The 20,243-nt window shown below is 42.2% G+C and overlaps 1 protein-coding gene across 1 annotated transcript; it reads left to right on the top strand.

Moving 5' to 3' along the window:
* Positions 1 to 11,067: 11,067 nt before the first annotated feature.
* Positions 11,068 to 18,916, top strand: LOC142140960 (uncharacterized). The gene is made up of 6 exons (XM_075198979.1): positions 11,068 to 11,199; positions 12,296 to 13,695; positions 14,309 to 14,433; positions 17,146 to 17,234; positions 17,924 to 18,000; positions 18,260 to 18,916. Exons 2-6 carry the CDS (start codon positions 12,296 to 12,298, stop codon positions 18,456 to 18,458), a joined length of 1,890 nt encoding a protein of 629 aa, XP_075055080.1. The 5' UTR covers positions 11,068 to 11,199; the 3' UTR covers positions 18,459 to 18,916.
* Positions 18,917 to 20,243: the final 1,327 nt, after the last annotated feature.

The following is a 20,243-nucleotide window of genomic DNA, read 5'->3' as shown; positions in this document are numbered from 1 at the left end:
TGGAGACATCATTTGGAGGGAGCCAGATTTCCTGTTACTATTTTTACGGATCACAAGAACCTGCTTTATCTACAAACTGCATCCTGCCTCAATCCCCGTCAGGCCAGATGGTCGTTATTTTTTTCACGATTCAATATGATCATTACCTTCAGACCAGGGTCCAAGAACAAGAAGGCTGATGCCCTCTCTCGTTCCTTTGATTCTATGGATACCGAAGAAGAGAGTGTTAGGTCTATTCTAGATCCAGAATGTATTTTGGCTACTACTCCTACTCGGCTGATCATTCCTCACAGGAAGACTTTGGTTCCTCCACATCTCCAAACTAAACTCCTTAAATGGGCTCATGCCTCCCGTTTTTCTGGTCATGCCGGTATAAAGAAGACCTTGGAATTTATCTCCCGTAGTTATTGGTGGCCGGCTATCCGTTCGGACGTTCGACAGTTTGTGACGGCGTGTTCCACTTGCGCTCAGAATAAAGTTCCTCGTCAAGCTCCATACGGTCTGCTGCAGCCTCTGCCAATTCCGGATCGACCTTGGAGTCATCTCTCCATGGATTTTATCACAGATTTACCCTCCTCCAGAGGGTTCTCAGTAGTGTGGGTGGTCACCGATCGCCTTTCCCGAGCCGCTCATTTTGTGGCATTAAAAGGTCTCCCTTCTGCTCCTGTGCTGGCTCAACTCTTCATTAAAGAAATTTTCCGCCTACATGGCTGTCCAGATATTATCGTTTCTGATCGAGGAACTCAGTTCGTGGCAAGATTTTGGAGGGCCTTTTCTCGTCTTTGTGGAATTAAGTTAAATTTCTCTTCTGCATATCATCCGCAAAGTAATGGTCTCACGGAGAGGACGAATCAAGAATTGGAGAAATTCCTCAGATGTTTCATTTCAGCTAAACATGATGATTGGGTTGATTTATTACCTTGGGCAGAATTCGCCCACAATAATAATTCACACGACTCTACCTCCATTTCTCCCTTTTTTGCTCTTCAGGGATTTCATCCTAAAGTTCCACCCTTCAAAGAGTTAACCGCTTCTGGGGTTCCTGCAGTGGATTCCCTTCTATCGGACTTCTCGTCTAGGTGGGATCTTATCAAACGCAAATTACTTCACACCTCTGCCATCAGTAAAAAAGCATTTGACAAAAGAAGAAGACCGTCTCCACTACTCACTTCTGGTGACAAAGTGTGGTTGTCTACAAAGAATCTTCGCTTGTTGGTTCCTTCTAGGAAATTCGCTCCCCGATTTATCGGTCCCTTCAAGATCATTGAGGTCATTAATCCGGTGGCCTTTAGATTAAAATTACCCCATACCTTGAGGATTCCCAATGTTTTCCACATTTCCCTTCTCAAACCACTTGTTGTTAACAAATTCTTCTCTTCAAGAAGACCTCCTGCTGCTATTTCTGCACCTGATCAGGAATTTGAGGTGAAGGAGATTCTAGATTCTCGGATTTCCAGAGGTTCCTTGCAGTTCCTGGTTGACTGGAAAGGTTACGGTCCTGAAGAGCGTTCTTGGATTCCTGCACGAGACCTTCATGCTCCGAGTTTGTTGAAGAAATTCCATACCAAGTTCCCTCTAAGCCTTATAGGTTGTCCGGAGGCCACCCCTGAAGGGGGGGGTACTGTTAGGAACTTACCTTGTCCCCGTTCCGCTGCGCTGTCAGCGGGAGCTGACAGCGGTGTCCATATCTTCAGCGCTGCTTCTGTTAGCGCTGCCGCACTTCCGGCTTCTCTCTGCTCCTGATCATGTGACTCCTGGGCGGGGAATTCAAACTCCTATATCTTCCCTGCTCTGACACGCTGCCTGTGTCAGAGCAATGTGTTTCCTGTTCCTGGCTACAGTTCCTGTGTCCTGACTCCTGTGATCCTGCTCCCTGTTTACCCCGCTATTCCTCCTACTCCTGTGTACCTACCTGGCTGTGACCGACTATTCTCTGGATCTCCCTCTGGCACCGTATACCTGATACCTTCTGTGTACCGACCCGGCTGTGTTACCGACTATTCTCTGGATCTCCCTCTGGCACCGTATACCTGATACCTTCTGTGTACCGACCCGGCTGTGTTACCGACTATTCTCTGGATCTCCCTCTGGCACCGTATACCTGATACCTTCTGTGTACCGACCCGGCTGTGTTACCAACTATTCTCTGGATCCTGCCACGCACCCATCGCCTCCGTGCATCTACCGGTTACTGTTCCAGACCTACTACGCCTGGAATTCACGTAGGCTAATCTGGGGGCCGCGACCTGCGGTTCTTCGGCAGCTAAGCCCACACTACCTTGCGGTGGTTCTTGGTGAAGACCGGAAGGCCGTTAGACTCCGCGCCCTAGGTAAGCCTGTGCTAATACTGACTAAGGCATCAAAATCGTAACAATAGGTTTATTTATTAAATGTGAATACTAGTATTTTAATGTTGGGGCTAGAGGGGCTGGAGGGAAGCCTATTTATTAAATGTGGATGCTATTGATTTAACACCGGAGCTATTTGAAGTTTTCTAAGTTTCATGTACTCATTTTTTCCCCAAATAGGGCTCCCAGCATTCCAGGATCCAGACAAGTGGCAACTGAGCAAGAGACACCAGCAGCCACAGGTGGGGAAAGCAACAAGAACAGGTAGGAGAGGCCAACTGTATTATTCTATATTGGCAGTTCCTCTGCACCATGTCATTAAATAAACACAAATATGTATATTGTGATGACATTTTCTGTTACTGGGTTGCTACTGCTAAATTTAGTTGCTCATTTTGTCCTACTTTCTATGCATTAGTCAAAGTGTACCCATCACTCGTACACAGAGGAGGCAGCCATTATGTGGGTGAACCAATAATCATAGCTCCCAACTTTCCTAATTTCAGCGAGACAGTCCCGATTTAGAGCTCTGACCCATGAATGGGAATGTTTGGGGGTATGTAATGGGCAGTCTGTTATGATCTGCCTTGTTTCTTTGTGTGCATTTTACCCTTCAGTACCTGTGATCCTCCAGAGGTGCTTCTGATTGGCCTTTCCTACTATCAGGGGTTAACTTGCACTGCTAGTTAATCATCAACACCTGTCTGTCGCCTATATATGCCTGCTTATTCCTGAATCCTTTGCTGGTCATTGAAGTTCCTAGCCTGCTCATGTGTCTCTGTTCCTGGATTACCTGCATGTGTCTCTGTTCCTGGTTTCAGTTAAGTTATTTACTGCATTTCATTATTACTTACCTGTTGTTTGTCAAGATCTGAAAATCCATTGTTCCATTCAGCCTGAACTGTTACTGTTTATTTTGCCTACCCTGGACTATACCCTTCTGCAATAAACCGTTTAAAACATTTATATCACGTGTCTGGCTCCATGGCTGTAATTAACGAATTGGTTTTGAACAGAACCATAACAGAATGACCAGCCAAAAAGAAAGCCTTGGAGTCATGTGGAAAAACCCTGCTTCAGATTTCTCCTGGAACTCTCATTGCAATTGATTTCATTTGTTTTTTTTTCCCTGCAAACATGTCTGCTCTACAAATGACTGAACAGCCTCTGCTACAGTGTCTACAAACGGATATAATTCTGTTACGCTCTCAGCTGGCTCAATTTTCTGCTATACTTTTGGACCCACTCAGGAGACTATCAGAATCTGTTTCTCTGAAATCCAATACCGTTGATTTGCTTCAGCCAACTCTGTCTGCTGCTGAATCTGTGCTGCCAGCACCTCTTAATAATACTATGACAAATTTGCATTTAACTAACAACTACAGTGTAACAAATGCCCAGTTCACAGGTGGTCCACTCCCCCATCTGACCGAAGCGGAGCAGCGGCGCAGAATAACCAACAAACTGTGTTTCTACTGTGCAAGTAATATACACTTCTTACAAGCCTGACCTCTCCGCAGACCACGACAGCCGACCAAGCCATATTCTGTTTCCTCTCTGCATTCCGGAATTGTTTACCCTTCACCTGTTCTGCTCCCTGGGATGAGACCCAATCTGCCAACCCCAGTTACCAGTCCTGAGGCGCCAGCTCCAGCCTCCTATCCTGAGGCGCCAGCTCCAGCCGCCTGTCCTGAGGTGCCAGCCGCCTGTCCTGAGGTGCCAGCTCCAGCTGCCTGTCCGGAGGTGCCAGCTCCAGCCGCCTGTCTCGAGGCGCCAGCCTCTGTCTCCTGTTCCGAGTCCATGCGGTTCAGCCCGAGTTGCCAGTCCATGCAGTTCAGCCCGAGTTGCCACTCTATGCGGTTCAGCCCGAGTTGCCACTCTATGCGGTTCAGCCCAAGTTACCACTTGGTGCTGTCTGCCCTGCGGCTCCTCACAGTGCTGTCTGCTCTGCAGCTCCTCACAGTGCTGTCTGCTCTGCGGCTCCTCACAGTGCTGTCTGCTCTGCAGCTCCTCACAGTGCTGTCTGCTCTGCGGCTCCTCATAGTGCTGTCCAGTCCAAGTGGTGTGCTCAGTCTGGGCAATCCGTCCAATGTGCCCAGCTTGCCATCCCAGTCGGGGACTCCTGCTCTGCCGTCCCAGTCGGGGACTCCTGTTCCCAATCAGCCCCTGATCCCTGGAGTTTCTATTGGACTCTAGGTTTACAGGTTTCATACGTTATATGATTCCAACTATGGGAGTTATGTATGAGAGCCATATCATTTAACATATGTTTTTAAGTTTTATAGTAGTTTTTTTATGTATGTGTTTATGGCTTTGTGTATTAAATATTTGTTTTTTTTTAATATGAACCAAACTCTTATATTTATTGTATTACTGTATGTTGTTGTAGCCAATTTCCACAGCGCCATTTTTCAGTCACATTCTGTGTATCTAACGTGAGACCTGGAGTAGAGAACCAATTCGTGGGAAGAGGTTTGTTTAATCAGGAAGGAAGCATGGCTTGGATCTGGAACCTGCCCTGGAAAGCAAATAAAAACATATCAAACAGTGGCAAAGTCAATGTCTCAATATCAAGAATATCTAACATAGTCAATAGAACTTATAATTAAGTGCAAGTAAATGTAGTGAAATAGTTTAGGGGAAAAGCCTGTGATAGAACATCCCCGAGGGATAGCCATGGGGGAAAAGCCATATATAGTCACCCATGAGAGGACAAATTAAAGCAGGGCAAGACAGGAATTCCCATTGCACCTGTCCCACCACCCCACCAGTATTAGGGAAAAAGTAGAGATGCTCAGGCTCGGTTCCCCGAGAACCGAACATACCCGAACTTAGCATATCCCAGTACTGAGCCGGCTGGGAATTGAAAACGAGGCAAAACATCATCGATACGTTGTCTGATCTCACGAGTTTTGAAATCTATAATTACCGCCAGCCACGGCAATCTACTGCCATTTCACAGAGGGACACAGAAGGGGTAGCACAGTCTGTAGAGCAGTTGGGCAACAACATAGAATAGAAAGAGGAAGGGGTAGCAGTGTTAAACAAAGTCTACAGTGACATTCAGAAGAGCTTCATTGCTAATTGTCATTGCTGAAATATAAATCCTAGGGCTGGCAGGGTTGGTGTAATTCTGCAGTCACATTCTACTGTGTTATATAGGTAACACACAAAGAGGAGAGCTCCATTGCTAATTGTCATTGCTGAAATAAAAATACTATACCTGGCAGGCTTTTCTTCTGACTTGCAGTCAAATTGTACGGTGTTATATAGGTTACACACAAAGAGAAGAGCTCCATTGCTCATTGTCATTGCTGAAATACAAACACTAGGCCTGGCAGGCTTTTCTTCTGAATTTGCAGTCAAAGTGTATGGTGTTATCAAAATTGATTCACAGCAGTACACAGAAGACCAGGAGCACCAAGCAGCTGCTGGCACCAGTCATGATGATAGAAATCCCTCTACATCATCTGCTAAAGCCTATGTTAAAGTGCATAGTGTTTTTATGTCAGGCAAACAAAAATGTAAAAAAAAACACCTTTTACCTTGGTCAAGTAAAAAAGACCTTTAATCCAGGCAAAGTTATCTGCAGAAAAAAATAAAATTGCCAACATGCTATTCTACACACGCAGTGGCAAAGAAAGTATGAGGGCTTAGCCTTACTCTATGAGTGCGAGTTCTGCAACTGTCACTGAGGCATCTTCTTGTAAGGTCAGTCGTGACCAAGCAAGACCTTGTCATTCGGACTGCAAAAGTGGTTTCCAAATACTTTTACGTGTAAAAGCCGAGATGGAAGTAAACAGTAAGGCATTAGAGGAAAATGTATGTTCAGATTCAGAAATGACACAAATCCCTGAGGAGAGTCCATCCACGAGTGCTATGTGTAATCGTGACCATTCTGATAGTGTACCCATAAAGAAGGCTCCTTTCAGCATTTTTGCAGATGTGTGCCTGAACAGCCCAAGTGTAGTCAGTGATACACCAATTGAGGATACCATTTTGGAATTGCAACAGGATGAGGGTGAGATTTGTGTAGCCGACGAGGGCGCTAATGATGATGTTGATGAGGATGATGTTGTTTGTGTAAGTCCTGCATCGGTGGAAGCAGTTCTGGCACGTGATAAGAAGAAGGCCATTTTCATGCCTGGACATAAGACCAAAAAATCCACTTCTTATGTGTGGAATTATTTTACCTGACAACAGTTGTCTAGCCATTTATAGCATATGTAAAGCCACAGTCAGTCGAGGTAGGGACCTTAACCATCTAGGAACCTCATCCATGTTACGCCATTGGAAGCGAGTTCATGGCAAGCTGTTGGGAAAATTATAAACTTATGCTAAAAAAATAACAAGCATTCCATCATCAGCTAGGACCCTTCTCTCACCTACATCCCGACACCTGCAATCTACACCCACAACACCGTCCTCATCAATATCCTCCTCTAGCGATCGGAGTTAGTCCTGCATCCAAGTTGCTAAGGCTAGATGACTCCTCCACTATCCAGGACTCCTCATAAGAAGTCTTGAGCATTAGTCCCACTGCTGCTTGCTGGGGGTGAATCTTCATCCCAGACGCAAACCAAGAAGAAGACTACTAGTAGTTTACAACAATTGACTGTTAAACAATCCTTTGCAAGAGGAAGCAAGTATGAAAGCTGTCACCCGGTCGCAAAGCGGATCCAGACGCCATGGTGACTATGCTAGTATTAGATCTGTGTCCAGTATCCACTATTAATGCAGCTGGTTTTAGACAGTTACTTGAGGTCTTGTATCCCCATTTACCAAATTCCATGACGACACCATTTCAGTAGAAAAGCTTTTCCTCATCTCTACTAGAAGGTAAAAATGTAATTATTGGGCTACAAAATGCCATTCTACCCACTGTACACTTAACCACAGATATGTGGACAAGCGGAACTGGGAAAAAAAGATTATATGACTGTGACAGCCCACTGGGTTGGTGATTCGCCTTCACCAGCAGGAACAGCAGCAGCATGTACCCAAGTACATCACATTTGTCAGAGGCAGGCTACTCTGTGTATGTCACAAACTTACTTGCATTGTGTACAGCAGCACTTCCTGGTTTGGGTGGTCACATGATCGTGGCTGGGAGGCGGCTTTTACCATCCACAGACTATATTAAGCTCACCTGGACACTGCAGCCTTGTCAGAGCAACAAGTTACCACTTACCTGTTCCTGGCTCCTGTGCTTCGTGGATTGCTGAATCTTCCAGTCTCTTGTGTCTTCCTGTGTTCTGATCTCTGCTTGTTAGACTATCCTGGCTCTCCAACTCCTGCGTACCGACCCGGCTTGCTGACTATCCCTCTACTATTGTGACCCGTGTACCAACCCCGGCTTGATTAACTCCGAGTTGCCTCCTGATTCTACCTGCCTCCATTCCTATGTACCGACCCGGCTTGATTAACTCCGCATCTTCCACTCCACTCCGCTGCACTACATCTTGGGGTGAACCTGAGAACCGCGCCCTGCGACTCCTGGTGAACACCGGGGAGATCGTTAGACTCCGCACCTCAGGTAAGCCAGTGCTAATCAAGATTAGTAATAGTAATCCAGTATCTGTTACAGTGTATAACCGGCTTTACTAAGAGGCATACAGCTGACAATCTGTTACAAAAACTAAGGGATGTCATTGCAACATGGCTTATCATGCTTGGACTCTCCTCAGTATATGTCATTTCTGATAATGCCACCAATATTGTGAGAGCATTACAGCTGGGTGGATTCCATCACATTCCCTGTTTTGCTCACACAATAAACTTGGTGGTGCAGAGCTTTTTAAAAAATGACAGGGACGTGCAGGAGATGCTGTCTGTGGCCCGTACAATATCTGGACATTTCCGGCATTCGGCAACAGCGTGTAGGAGATTGCAGCACCTGCAAGAACAATTTAATTTTCCTGCCACAACTGAAGCAAGAGGTGGTGACAAGGTGGAATTTCACCCTGTATATGCTTCTGCAGATGGAGGAACAGCGAAAAGCCATCCACGCTTACTCCACAAGCCATGACATTGGGAATGGAGGGGGGATCTATTTTAGTCAAGTGCAGTGGAAAATACTTTCCGTGTTGTGCAAGGTGCTGAAACCATTTGAAGTAGTCACCTGTGAAGTGAGTTCAGACACAGTTAGCTTGAGTCAAGTGACTCCCTTAGACTTTTGGAAAAGCAGGTTGAGAAACTGAAGAAGATGAAACAAAGCAATTACGCAAAGTATGTTGGACTTGTAGATCAAGTATTTTATTCACTTCGCCAGGATCCAAGAGTTATCAAAATCTTGAAATTGGATCACTACATTTTGGCGACTGTGCTTGATCCTCAGTTTAAGAGCTATGTCTTCTGTTTGTTTCCAACTGACCAAGATCTGAAGAGATGCAAGGAGCTCCTGGTGAACAAGATGACAGCTCAAGTTTCTCACTCAACTGCTGCTAGGAAAAAACTTAGCTTTCCCAAGAGACCCCGGGATGATGCATATGACTCAGCACCAAATTTTGACATCTGGTCTGGTCTAAAAGAATTGACCAAACGTGTCACCTCTGCAGTAACTCCACCTGATCCTACTATCAGCATCCAAAGGTTGGTGGAGGATTATTTTCAAGACAGCATAGAAATAGACACATCAGACAGTCCCTTTACATACTGGGAGGAAAAAAAGGGAATTTGGAGACCCATGTACCAACTCGCTTTGCACTACCTAAGCTGCCCACCCTCCAGTGTGTGCTCGGAAAGAGTTTTCAGCACAGCCGGGAACCTTGTCAGCGATCGCCGTAGGAGGCTAAGTCCTCAAAATGTGGAAAAGATGATGTTCATATAAATGAACTGCAAGTTCCATCAGGAAGGTCTTTCCCACCAATTACATCAAAATACTGAGACTTCTGTAATTGTGGATTCCAGCGGTGATGAATTAATAATGTGTGAGGATGATGTACACACTGTTGAGGGTGAGGATGAGGCTGACGATGATAACAACAACATCTTGCCACAGTAGAGTTCATTAACAGCACTGTTACCTTAGGTGTCTTAAGCCCATTGTTAGCTTGTTTTGTGGGGGCCCAAACAAACCAAGCACTTCAGCCACAAGGAATGGCACTTTTGTGGCTGAAGTGCTTGGTTTGTTAAAGTGTGCATGTCCTTTTTAAGATCCAACATAAGGACAATTACATCTTGCACCACTTTTCTTTTCTGCCACTGCTGTGTGCCAATGTGTCCTAGATGTGGTAGGAACTGCCGTGTGTTTGAATCATTGCTCTGTCGCTTAGCATCAAGCCAGGTTGCTGCAGTATTTGTCCGAAAGTGTATGAAAACAATATTGTGACCTGTGAGGTGGTCAAAATTGACTGCAAATGAATTTGAATTAGTGTTATTGAGGCCAATAATAATGAAGGAACAAAAAAGGAGCAAAATTAGGTGATTTTAGCATATTTTAGCAATTTTTCTAAAAATAACAGATCCAAAACCAAAACACACGAGGGCGTTTTTGCCAAAATCAAAACCAAAACACGAAGCTAATCCAGATCCAAAACCAATTCACAGGGGTCAGTGAGCATCTCTAGTAAAAAGTACAGTAGCTAGTTAAAGCATACTTGCCAACTCTCCAGGAATGTCCAGGAGACTCACGCATTTTGCGAGAGTCTCCTGGACTCCTGGGCGAGTGTGGCAATCTCCCGAATTCTGTCCACTTCACTAGGAAGTGCCCCACTTTCTAGTGAAGTGGGCAGAATTAGATCCCAAACGCCGCGATTCCCCGCTGTCGAATGACGCGTTCGCGTCATGACATCACAGGGGGTGGGGCCAAAATGACGCGATTTTGGTCGCCCCGCCCCCTCACGCCCACCTCCACTGGCTGGCTCTCGGAAGAGAGCTGAAGAAAGTCGGTAAGTATGAGTTAAAGATATCAGGCTATTAGGGACAATAAGGACCGCCAATGTTTGCAGATTGGGCCAGCAGGGGCAGAAACCACATAACAAGTCTCAAGTCTGAGATCAAATTCCAAGCAGTTTAGTAAAGAGCATACTTGCACAAAGCCCATATTCTCCTCCACACAGTCTTGTGTGTAGAACGTTTTTCAATTAAAGCATTTAGGGCTAGATTTACTAAGCTGCGGGTTTGAAAAAGTGGAGATGTTGCCTATAGCAACCAATCAGATTCTAGCTGTCATTTTGTAGAAAGTACTAAATAAATAAAAGCCAGAATCTGATTGGTTGCTATAGGCAACATCCCCACTTTTTCAAACTGACAGCTTAGTAAATCTAGCCCTTAGTCTCTTTCCTGATTACAAACACGTTGCTATACTGCAACTCACGCTTCCTTAGAACCTCACCACCGAAGATAAGGATGTTAAACCTATGCATAGAGCAGCTGCTGGTCTAAGCCAAGAACCCCCTATATGTAAAGGAAGAATAATCATTAATTTACCCATTTTGAAGAAATTTCTTACTAAAACATATCCCTCAGTTCTCATAAACAATTCCCATTTTAGGTGACTGTACAATAGAACAAACAACTCGGTTTAACCAATGTAACAAATAATACACTTTATCGCAGGGTTGTTTATTAGAATCTCTTCATGTCAGGGCTCTCAGTTAGCGGCGACAGCTGCTTCTCCCCAGCGCGCGGCATGCTGGGAATTGTGGTTCCAGGATCGCAGACCTTGCTATGACCCGCTGCTGAGCGGCAGTCACTGCGAACTACATCTCCCGGCATCCTCGTCGTGTAAATATAGCATGACGTCACTGCGCGACGTTTGGCTACAGGTTAATGTGTTTGGGGCCTTGTTTCCTCTATGGATGTGATGTGACAGACGGTCAGCGGCTGCTCTCTGCACAGCTCACCTGAGGTAATGTAGGTTATGCAGTGGCTGAGAGTGTCTTGTGCGTCAGGCCTCTCATTTGTATGTTTTATTATTTACATATATCACAGGTCTCTTCACTAGGTCTTGTCAATGAGGCCTATTTATATGCTCTTTTGCTATTGCATAGACAATAAAACATCAGTATGGCTACTATAGTCAGTGGGAGAGCTGCTGAGATGTTTTATTCTCAAGGTTGAACTATCCTCATTGTCTTCACACTAAATAAGAATATAAATTCTAATTATAATACTGTGGACTCCCCCTTATCCTGGCGGTGGTAATCTGATTACCGATTACCACCATGCCGACAACTGTGATTCCTACATAAAAAAGCAGAAGGGAGAAAAAGATGAATGAAATACAAGCAGACTTCCTTGAAAAACGATGAGGAAGATGTCCGAGACCAGTGCAGGGTGACAGACGGCGATTCCGACTGGATACCTGTCCGGAACTGCAGTGTGACGTGGGCGCGAAACCAGTTATCCTGCGGGGTCCGGACATTGCCGCTTTCAATTACCATTGAAGTAAGTCGCGCCCACGTCACACTGCAGTGCCGGACAGGTCTCCAGTCGGAATCGCCACCTGTCACCCTGCGCTGGCCTCGGACATCTATCTCCCTCGTCGTTTTTCAGGTAAGTGCTTGTAGGTCAATCGTCTTCTTCTCCCTTCGGCTTTTTTATGTAAGAATCACAGTTGTCGGCATGGTGGTCATCGCTCACCCATACCCAACCCTATCCTGGAACAAATGACTGCATTGTAGAATGTCTCATACTTACTCAATTTACTAACCTCCGCTAGTATCAACCGACCCCAATTTCTAGGTACAGTGCCAAGTTGTAGATCTGTTAATGAAATGTTTACCATGGAAATAACCGTGTTTTTCTGCACCATCTGTACAGAACAATTCCCTTTCATCTGTATATTAGTTGCAAATTATTGTTAGAAATCTCTGTGCTCAGATGTTTTAAGAGGTTTTTTTTTTAAATGTACTTTTCCCAGTGGGAAATAGAAGCAGAGCATTGTGTCTGAACTGCATAAATCTAATTTGTTAAAGTATGTATCTTATATGCTGCTTTTTTAGATGCCTCATGCTGAAAAGAATTTTTCACAGCATGTTTATGATTCATCCATCGAACCTCATTTCAAAAAGTCAAAACCGGACTATTCATCATGGACAAGGAGAGATACTGCTGTGCACAGGGAAACACAGCCGCAGAAATGGAGTTTGCCGATGGTCTCTGAAGACAGATACTATCAATCAAACAAAAGTGAATGTGAAGGACCTAGAGTGACTAAAGATTTCAAAAATTATTCTGTCGTGGAATCCTTTGCAAATCACTGTGATGGGAGAGACTACAATAAAGTCAACCAGCAGCCGTTTGCATTTGCTAAAACAGACAAATGCAAAAATAACTCTGATGCAACATTTTCAGAAACAAGTACTGCTTTTATAGGGCCACTTTTTAAAACGCCTCCTCCTGAAAAACCTGCACCTGAAAATAGAAATCATCCAAAAGTCAAGTCCCCCTCCTTTAAGATCACCACTGTGGAACTGGGGAAAACTGCAAATCAATCGAAAGGTGAGGATGGAATAGACTATGAACTGAGGCAGTTTTACAAAGAACTAAATGAACTTAAAGCAGAGACTGATGACCAAATTAATGATATCAATCACACGGTTGTGGATATTGGGCCACATTTCAGCCCTTTCAATAACAAGGCACCAGCCTCACTCCATGCCAATCCTCATCATAGCCCAGTAACAGCCACACTCCATGCCAATCCTCATCATATCCCAGCACCAGCTACACTCCATGCCAATCTTCATCATAGCCCAGCACCAGCCTCCCAGCCCTTTACTCCATTTCCCAGCAAACCATCAACTCTGTTGCCTTTTAACTGTCATCCTAGTGAAGCATCAACGTCACAGGTTAGACATCCTACACTACCTCATAACCAGGTTTCTTTTCATAGTCAAACTTCATTTAATACAGTCAACACTTCTTTTTTAAATCGTACAATGCCACCTCCAGGATTTGAAGGTCGCCCCCCACCCTCTTTTATTGTACCTTTCGGTCCACCTCCCCCACGATACAACTATCCATTGACTTTACCAAGGCAAAATAACATACCACCCCCAGTATATAATCCAACAGATAACTACCCTACTGTAAATAATAATAGTCATCCATGGCACAGTTCCCATGTACCTCCTGAGCGCAGAACCACGTCTCGTGGGATGAGTTACACAAAGCCATTCCCACAGGGTACAGGTGAAAAGACACAGCAAGAGCCTCCGTGTGAAGACCATTATGGACAAAAATATAGACATTTTGGTGAACAGCCGTTACACCAAGGCAGTAATGTGTCTCGTGAACAATATCCTGATAGATACAGAGACAGTTCATCATGTAGAAATTCTCAAAGAAAACTTGTGCTTTTGAGAGGTCTCCCAGGCTCGGGGAAAAGTACACTGGCACGGTTAGTATTGGACAATTGTTAGTTTGACACTAGATATCGGGGAACATTTCTGAAACATGGGTTAAGACTAAAATAGTTGATGTCTACAGCAACCAGTCAGATATTTGCTTTTAAGCTAGAGAAATTACATAATCTAGTTGTTATGGCCATCTCTGTCCGTTACCTTTTTCATACGTTTTTTTTTTTGTAACTGGCCACAAATATATCACAATTTGTGAGGGGACATTACTAAGAAAAATGATTCTTGCACTAGTACTTAAATTATTGTAAATTGTTAGGCTAATTTTTATGTTGGCCATTATTTTGTAATTCTATGTGTTGATCCTTAGCCTAACTACAGGATCAGCTGTTATGTGCCCACATACTGCGGCTGCTGGTGGGAAGACCCACTTACCTAACAAAGCAGCTTCTTGAAGATCTACAGTGTGTGACATTAACAGGATAATCTTGTCATTTTGTTGACTTGGGACCTCAAGCACTTTCATGATTAATATTTAGCTGTAGCTTAATTTGTAACCTAATGTCTGCTTTAACTCAGAGGTGTGACAAGACCATGGTTTTATAAATAGATATAGATAGATCTAAAATCTAGTTTTTCTCTCTGATTCTACAGCACTCTGCTTGATCAGTCTCCTGATGGTATTATCTTCAGCACCGATGATTACTTTTGCCAAGAAACTGGATATACCTATGATGTTAAACTGCTCGGGGATGCACATTGCTGGAATCACAACAGAGGTGCGTTAAGTGTACTAGACTGAAAGTCAGCAAATAGTGTTGTAATTGCTGTATGTGGTATGTTTACCATAGGTACATAATTATACTGCTGTTTAAAGACCTCCAAACCTTAATTTTTTTTAAAAAAATTGAATTGTATTTTGAACTGGTATATGTGTAAATCCTGCTTATTAGTTCTTTTCTGTTTCTGTAGCTAGCTACCAAGCTTCTCTGTGTGTGGGCAACACTTTATCATCATCATCTATTTATTTATATAGCGCCACTAATTCCGCAGCGCAGCACAGAGAACTCATTCACATCACTCCCTGCCCCATTGGAGCTTACAGTCTAAATCCCCTATTAACCTACCAGTATGTTTTTGGAGTCCTACTGGTAGGTTAATCATAATAACCCCCCATCCACATGCTCACCATTGAACCCGTTTTCAGCGTTACTTCCCAAATCCATATTCATAATTAACCCTTCCTTTTTACATCAGCAACCCCTGCATCAATGATCATTAATCCCTCTACTCTGCCTAATTATTATCCCTCACTCATCAACTTGCCATCCTATCATTATCCTTCATTAGTAACCTCTCCACTTACTAGTCGCCTCTCTGCTCCTCCACATTTACTTAGAGAGGAACTGATCATATATCCATTACCCTCTCAGTACTTTACTGCCTCACTGGAGCCAGAGCTCTCTTGATCGGGGAGGAAATGATTTGTCATTGTATAGCTCTCTTCTACCATATACACCGAGCTTTCTCCAAGCATGTAGTCATCTGGTGCTCAGAATTTGTCAAGCTCTATCCCTAACTCTCATTCAGTTATACACTTCAAACAATCTGTTGCTGACTAGCTACTCCTGTTTACAAATACATCATTTTCAATTATTCAATACTGTTGTCTGCGCTCATTAATAATCTGAGCGTTCTTTTATATTGCCCATCAGTACCTATGTCTCCTCACCCCACTTCTCACCAGTCTGGGCAACACTTGCCCCTTCCTTATGCGCTTGTCATTTTCTCAATCTCCTGACAAACCGGTATCTTGCATGATCTCTGTACCACATGACTTGAGTAGTCGCATGACAAGGCAATGTCACGTTGAGCTCAGTAGGTCCTTAATGCAATGGGAACGAGCAGCTGGCGTAGTGATGATGGGCGGCAGGAACATGATGGAACACCGTTCTGCACCTGAGATGTGGTGAAGTGGTGTTGTGTCTTGCACTTACTGGCTCACCAGTGTGTAGAGAATGACAAAGCATTTATGAAGATGTTGTATAGGGAAGGGGGGGGGGGGTTTATCTAAAAGTTCCAAGACAGTATAAGCTTCTTTTAAATGATTGGGAAGCAGCTTTGTGTGGCAGAATATATTATATACGCACCAGAAAGGGAGAGACGCATCTGTCTGTAAATATCGTTAGAGAAATGTCATTATAAAGTACCTGTAATGATTGTACTGAAAAGAACAGTAGGGTTATATGTAATATAAAGAATAGCCGTGTTACAAAAATAAATGTAGTTTAACTTGGAAATCAAGACAAATTCCTGTAGCAGCAGTATTTTCTGTGGCTTTACATACACTTGTTTTATATATAGGTATAATGTATAAAAAAGTACATACATCAGGCGCTCATATATATATATATATATATATATATATATATATATATATATATATATATATATATATATATATATATATATATATATATACATATATATATACATATATACACACAGAGATGGTGATCCTTCTCTTATGACAAGTTGTATGTATAGTGGACAAAATTGTCTATTCTGAGGTAAACTCCACTCAGTTTTGTTCAAATCCAGAATACAATGTTAAGTATCTTCTTCGATAAAATCCAGTTCCCCGTGAGAAATGTGAGTTTACAACTTCAGCCGTGATTTTCCACACTTCACCCCAGCAGGGTGTATGCTTACAAGATTTCAACTTACTATACTATTGTATTCTGGATTCGAACTTATGCACTACACTATATTTGGTCTTTGTGTTGCGAGTCTGTCTTTTAGACAAAGCTGAGCGCAGTTTACCTCACAATAGACACATTTTTCCGCTATACCTACAACTTGTCAAGATAAGGAATCGCCATCTCTCTGTGTTTATATTATAGCGCCTGATGAGCGCACTTTTTTTATACTTTATTTTCTATATGTTCTAGAGGTATAGTGATACCTTAGCATCTATTCGGCTGCACTACAAGTGGTGCGTCATACTGATCTGTTTGTCCTATTATATATAGGTATGTAAACATGTTGTTCTCTCTCTCATAGCATAAATTATTAAATATTGGAATGGATGAAAAAATAGGAAGGGTGCTCTTTCCAAAAGATACTATGCCATATAGGATCTTGTGTAACACTGTTTATGTGCTTACCACTGCTATTCCTTTTTGGAATACTTGGCAGAGAAGTGGATGATGGTTTTGTTTTTAAATTGAAAATGGAGATCCATGAATTTCTGTGAAGCAGAATTCTATGCACAGAGGAAAGAGACAGATTAATCAGGCATTCTAGTTTAAAAAGAAAATGTTCCCTGTCTCTGTACTTTTAGTGAGAAGCATGAAACATAAAATTAGCACAAAAAGGAACTTTTGGTATTAGCATCACCAGCAGGATAAATCCTTATTCTATGTTTTGATCTGGAAATGACAGATGATTGCGATAAATTTTTGTTACATTTATTTTTATTTGTACCACAGCCAAAAGAGCAATGGATGACGGAAGGTCCCCTATTATTATTGATAACACTAATATCCAGGGCTGGGAAATGAAGCCATATGTACAAATGGTAAGATTTCCAGAGCTTTAAGGAACAGTTTTAACTTATATTATACACGCATATATATATATCATGTTAAAAAGGTAAAAAATATTGCCAGTGGGAAGTGGCAAAGGGGGTGGGATTCCACAGTGACTTTTAGTATTGTTGTAACGTGTTTTTGTTTAAACTTTGTTTCATATAGAAATGTGTTTGATACCACAATTTTCTTACATCAGTTTAATAGGAGCTTAACTAATATATAATATATAACTAATTTCTGCAATTTGAGAGATCTGCTGCTTCCACTTTATCTCTGTTCTGGGCTTCTTACTTTCCTCCTTTCCACAGGTTACAACACTCCCACACATTGCATATAGACCAGTCTTCACTTACACAATCACATGAATGGACAGGTTACTGCTTCACACAAGATCAGTGCGCACATCTGAAAAACTCAGTGCTGCTGTGAACATCCCAGCAATCAGATTGGCTACAAGCTGTTATATTCCTGCACTAAGCACCATGATCCTAGTCAAATTACCTTCTAAATTAGTTTTCTTTGCCCCTTTACTTAGAGGAGAGCATAAAAGTGGTTAATGCAACAGTCCTGTTTTAACACTGTCTTCTAATAAATGTTTTTGAATGACCGTGTAAATTTGACAGACCTTTTTTAGCAGATATATTTTTGCGATTTTACTGTACTGTCCTTTTTTTAGGCCATAGACAGAGGTTATGATGTTGAAATCTTGGAACCTGACACCTGGTGGAAACTGGACCCTCATGAGTTGGAAAAGTAAGACGCTTGCATGGATATCAATATCTTATTCTGTCATATTTTTACCATACAAGCTTATTTATGATATACCGACTACAGGCAAATGTATGTGTTGTGAGTGTCCTTTTGGTTGTTTGGCAAAGTCCACTTTGTTTTATTTCTGTAATATAGATGTTTGTAAATCTATAGATGGATGTGTGTTGAGCCTAACTGAGTAGAATGTTGAGGTTTAATTCATGATATTTAAATAAATACTACTGATTTGTCTCTTCTTCAGGAGAAACACACACAGAGTGCCCTGTGAGAAGATTGCCCAAATGTTGGAACGATACGAGTCTAATATGACTGTTTCGGTTATCATGAACTCAGTGGAACCCCGTCATGTACGCTCTAATCGCCCCCCTCCAGAGACCAGGCCGAGGTGGGGAGCCTCTGTAGACTGTTCACAGCACAGCACATCATTCCATAGCAGATAACGGTTTTCCTCTTTATAACACATGAACTCACCATATATTTTACAGAATTGTCACATTCTGACCATTTTGTGCAGAGCTTTTCCTTTATTCTATTTAAAACAGTGTTACTGGTGGGTAGTTCTACTATTGTCCTTTTCTTTGGAATTTTACTATGATCATGATGGAAGTTTTCCAATTTCTGTAACTAATATGTATATTTCAGAAGGCTCTCAGGGTAAGTTTCCCCATATCATCTCATGTTTTAGTGCTATAGATTACATTTTATCAGTAAATATTTTATTTCTATTTTGAGGTTTCAGGAAACAATCATTTTAACCTCAGTTTTAAAATATATTGCAGTACATATCTCCCCTCCCCCAAATTGAGTCACAGAACCTTCTGCTTAATAATTGTATCATAAACAGTCTTATTTGTTTCACTGATTTGTTGAAGGGGAATAAAACACATTTATTATGTTATGTGAAGGAAACAACCCTTTTAATTTTTAAAATAAACCTATAAGTCAATTTGAATTCCTTTTTAATTCATTTTCTTTTTGTAAGACATTGAAACCGCAAGATACAGGTGCAGCTGATGAATAAAATATTGTTGGCAGGCAATCAACATTTAAGTAGATGTGGTATACAATGAACCCAAAAAAATGCATTAAGAGTAACAGAGGATGTGCAGGGGAGGGGATTGGTCAGGAACAGCATGTGAATGTACAGGTATATAGTACATTAGTTACTTGAGGCCCGGCAATGTTGTGCCTTGGTAGACATAACAAGTTTTAATAGATTTTAAGGAATTATGTAACTATTGTTAAGGAGGTTTGTTAGGTATCCCATCAAAGTTATATACCATATAAGATTTATCTCTAGTCAATGACGAGTGGTTCTTTCTTCTTCCAAAATCTGACAATTTGGAATGTAGTGGCATTAACCATGTATAAGTGATTCTTTATCCAGCAATTTGTTCAGAAGTAAATTAACTGGATCAGCTGGTGGTTTAATTTCTGTTCTACTCTTAGTATAATTATTTTGGACCAGAACATCTGATCATGTTAGGTCAGGACCACCCTGTATGAATAAAAGAGCCTAGGGGGTATATTTACTAAACTGCGGGTTTGAAAAAGTGGAGATGTTGCCTATAGCAACCAATCAGATTCTAGTTATAATTTATTTAGTACATTCTACAAAAGGACAGCTAGAATTTGATTAGTTGCTACCGGCAACATCTCCACTTTTTCAAACCCGCAGTTTAGTGAATATAACCCTAGGTGTCCACATTGTCCCCAGCATCTGTCAGTGGCTGTGGAAAGATGCTGTGGATCTTTACCTATGGACCAGGTACCAGCAACTGTATATTTTATAGAACTTTCCTCTTGCAGGTAAGATGATGAAATTGTTGGTTGTCCAATATATCAAATATTTTCCCAATCCTCCTGATCCATAACAATATTAAGCTCATGCCCCCTGGCTCGTTCATGTGAATCTTGAACATCTTTTTGGGGAGTTAGGGTGGGATGGTAAAGATGTCAGCTCTCGCCTTTTATGTCTGACAATTAAGTGCATACATGTTCAAATTGAGTTAGTCTGAAGGTATGTTTGGTGGCGTTATATCTGCACAAAGTTTATAATGCTCAAGTATTTCTATAGATCAGTTGGTGGCATATAAAATTACAGACCATAGTTTGGTCTTGGAAGAGTGAGAATAGGTGGACTGGTTCATCATTCTTACTTGTATGAAATAATTCTCTTGTAGCTCCTGATTTGAGCTGAGGATTGAGTCACAATGCTGTGTAAG

The sequence above is a fragment of the Mixophyes fleayi genome, chromosome 2 (genome assembly GCF_038048845.1).
Source record: "Mixophyes fleayi isolate aMixFle1 chromosome 2, aMixFle1.hap1, whole genome shotgun sequence".
Taxonomy (NCBI): domain Eukaryota; kingdom Metazoa; phylum Chordata; class Amphibia; order Anura; family Limnodynastidae; genus Mixophyes; species Mixophyes fleayi.
The sequence above is the reverse complement of the archived record's forward strand: the minus strand, read 5'-3'. Positions and strand labels throughout refer to the sequence as shown.

Bases quoted from the DNA above. Each gene is read 5' to 3' on its own strand.
- LOC142140960 (XM_075198979.1), top strand. From the start codon at position 12,296: ATGCCTCATGCTGAAAAGAATTTTTCACAGCATGTTTATGATTCATCC. The intron at 13,696-14,308 runs GTTAGTATTGGA...CTGATTCTACAG, and splicing joins GGGAAAAGTACACTGGCACG to CACTCTGCTTGATCAGTCTC. The intron at 17,235-17,923 runs GTAAGATTTCCA...TCCTTTTTTTAG, and splicing joins TGAAGCCATATGTACAAATG to GCCATAGACAGAGGTTATGA.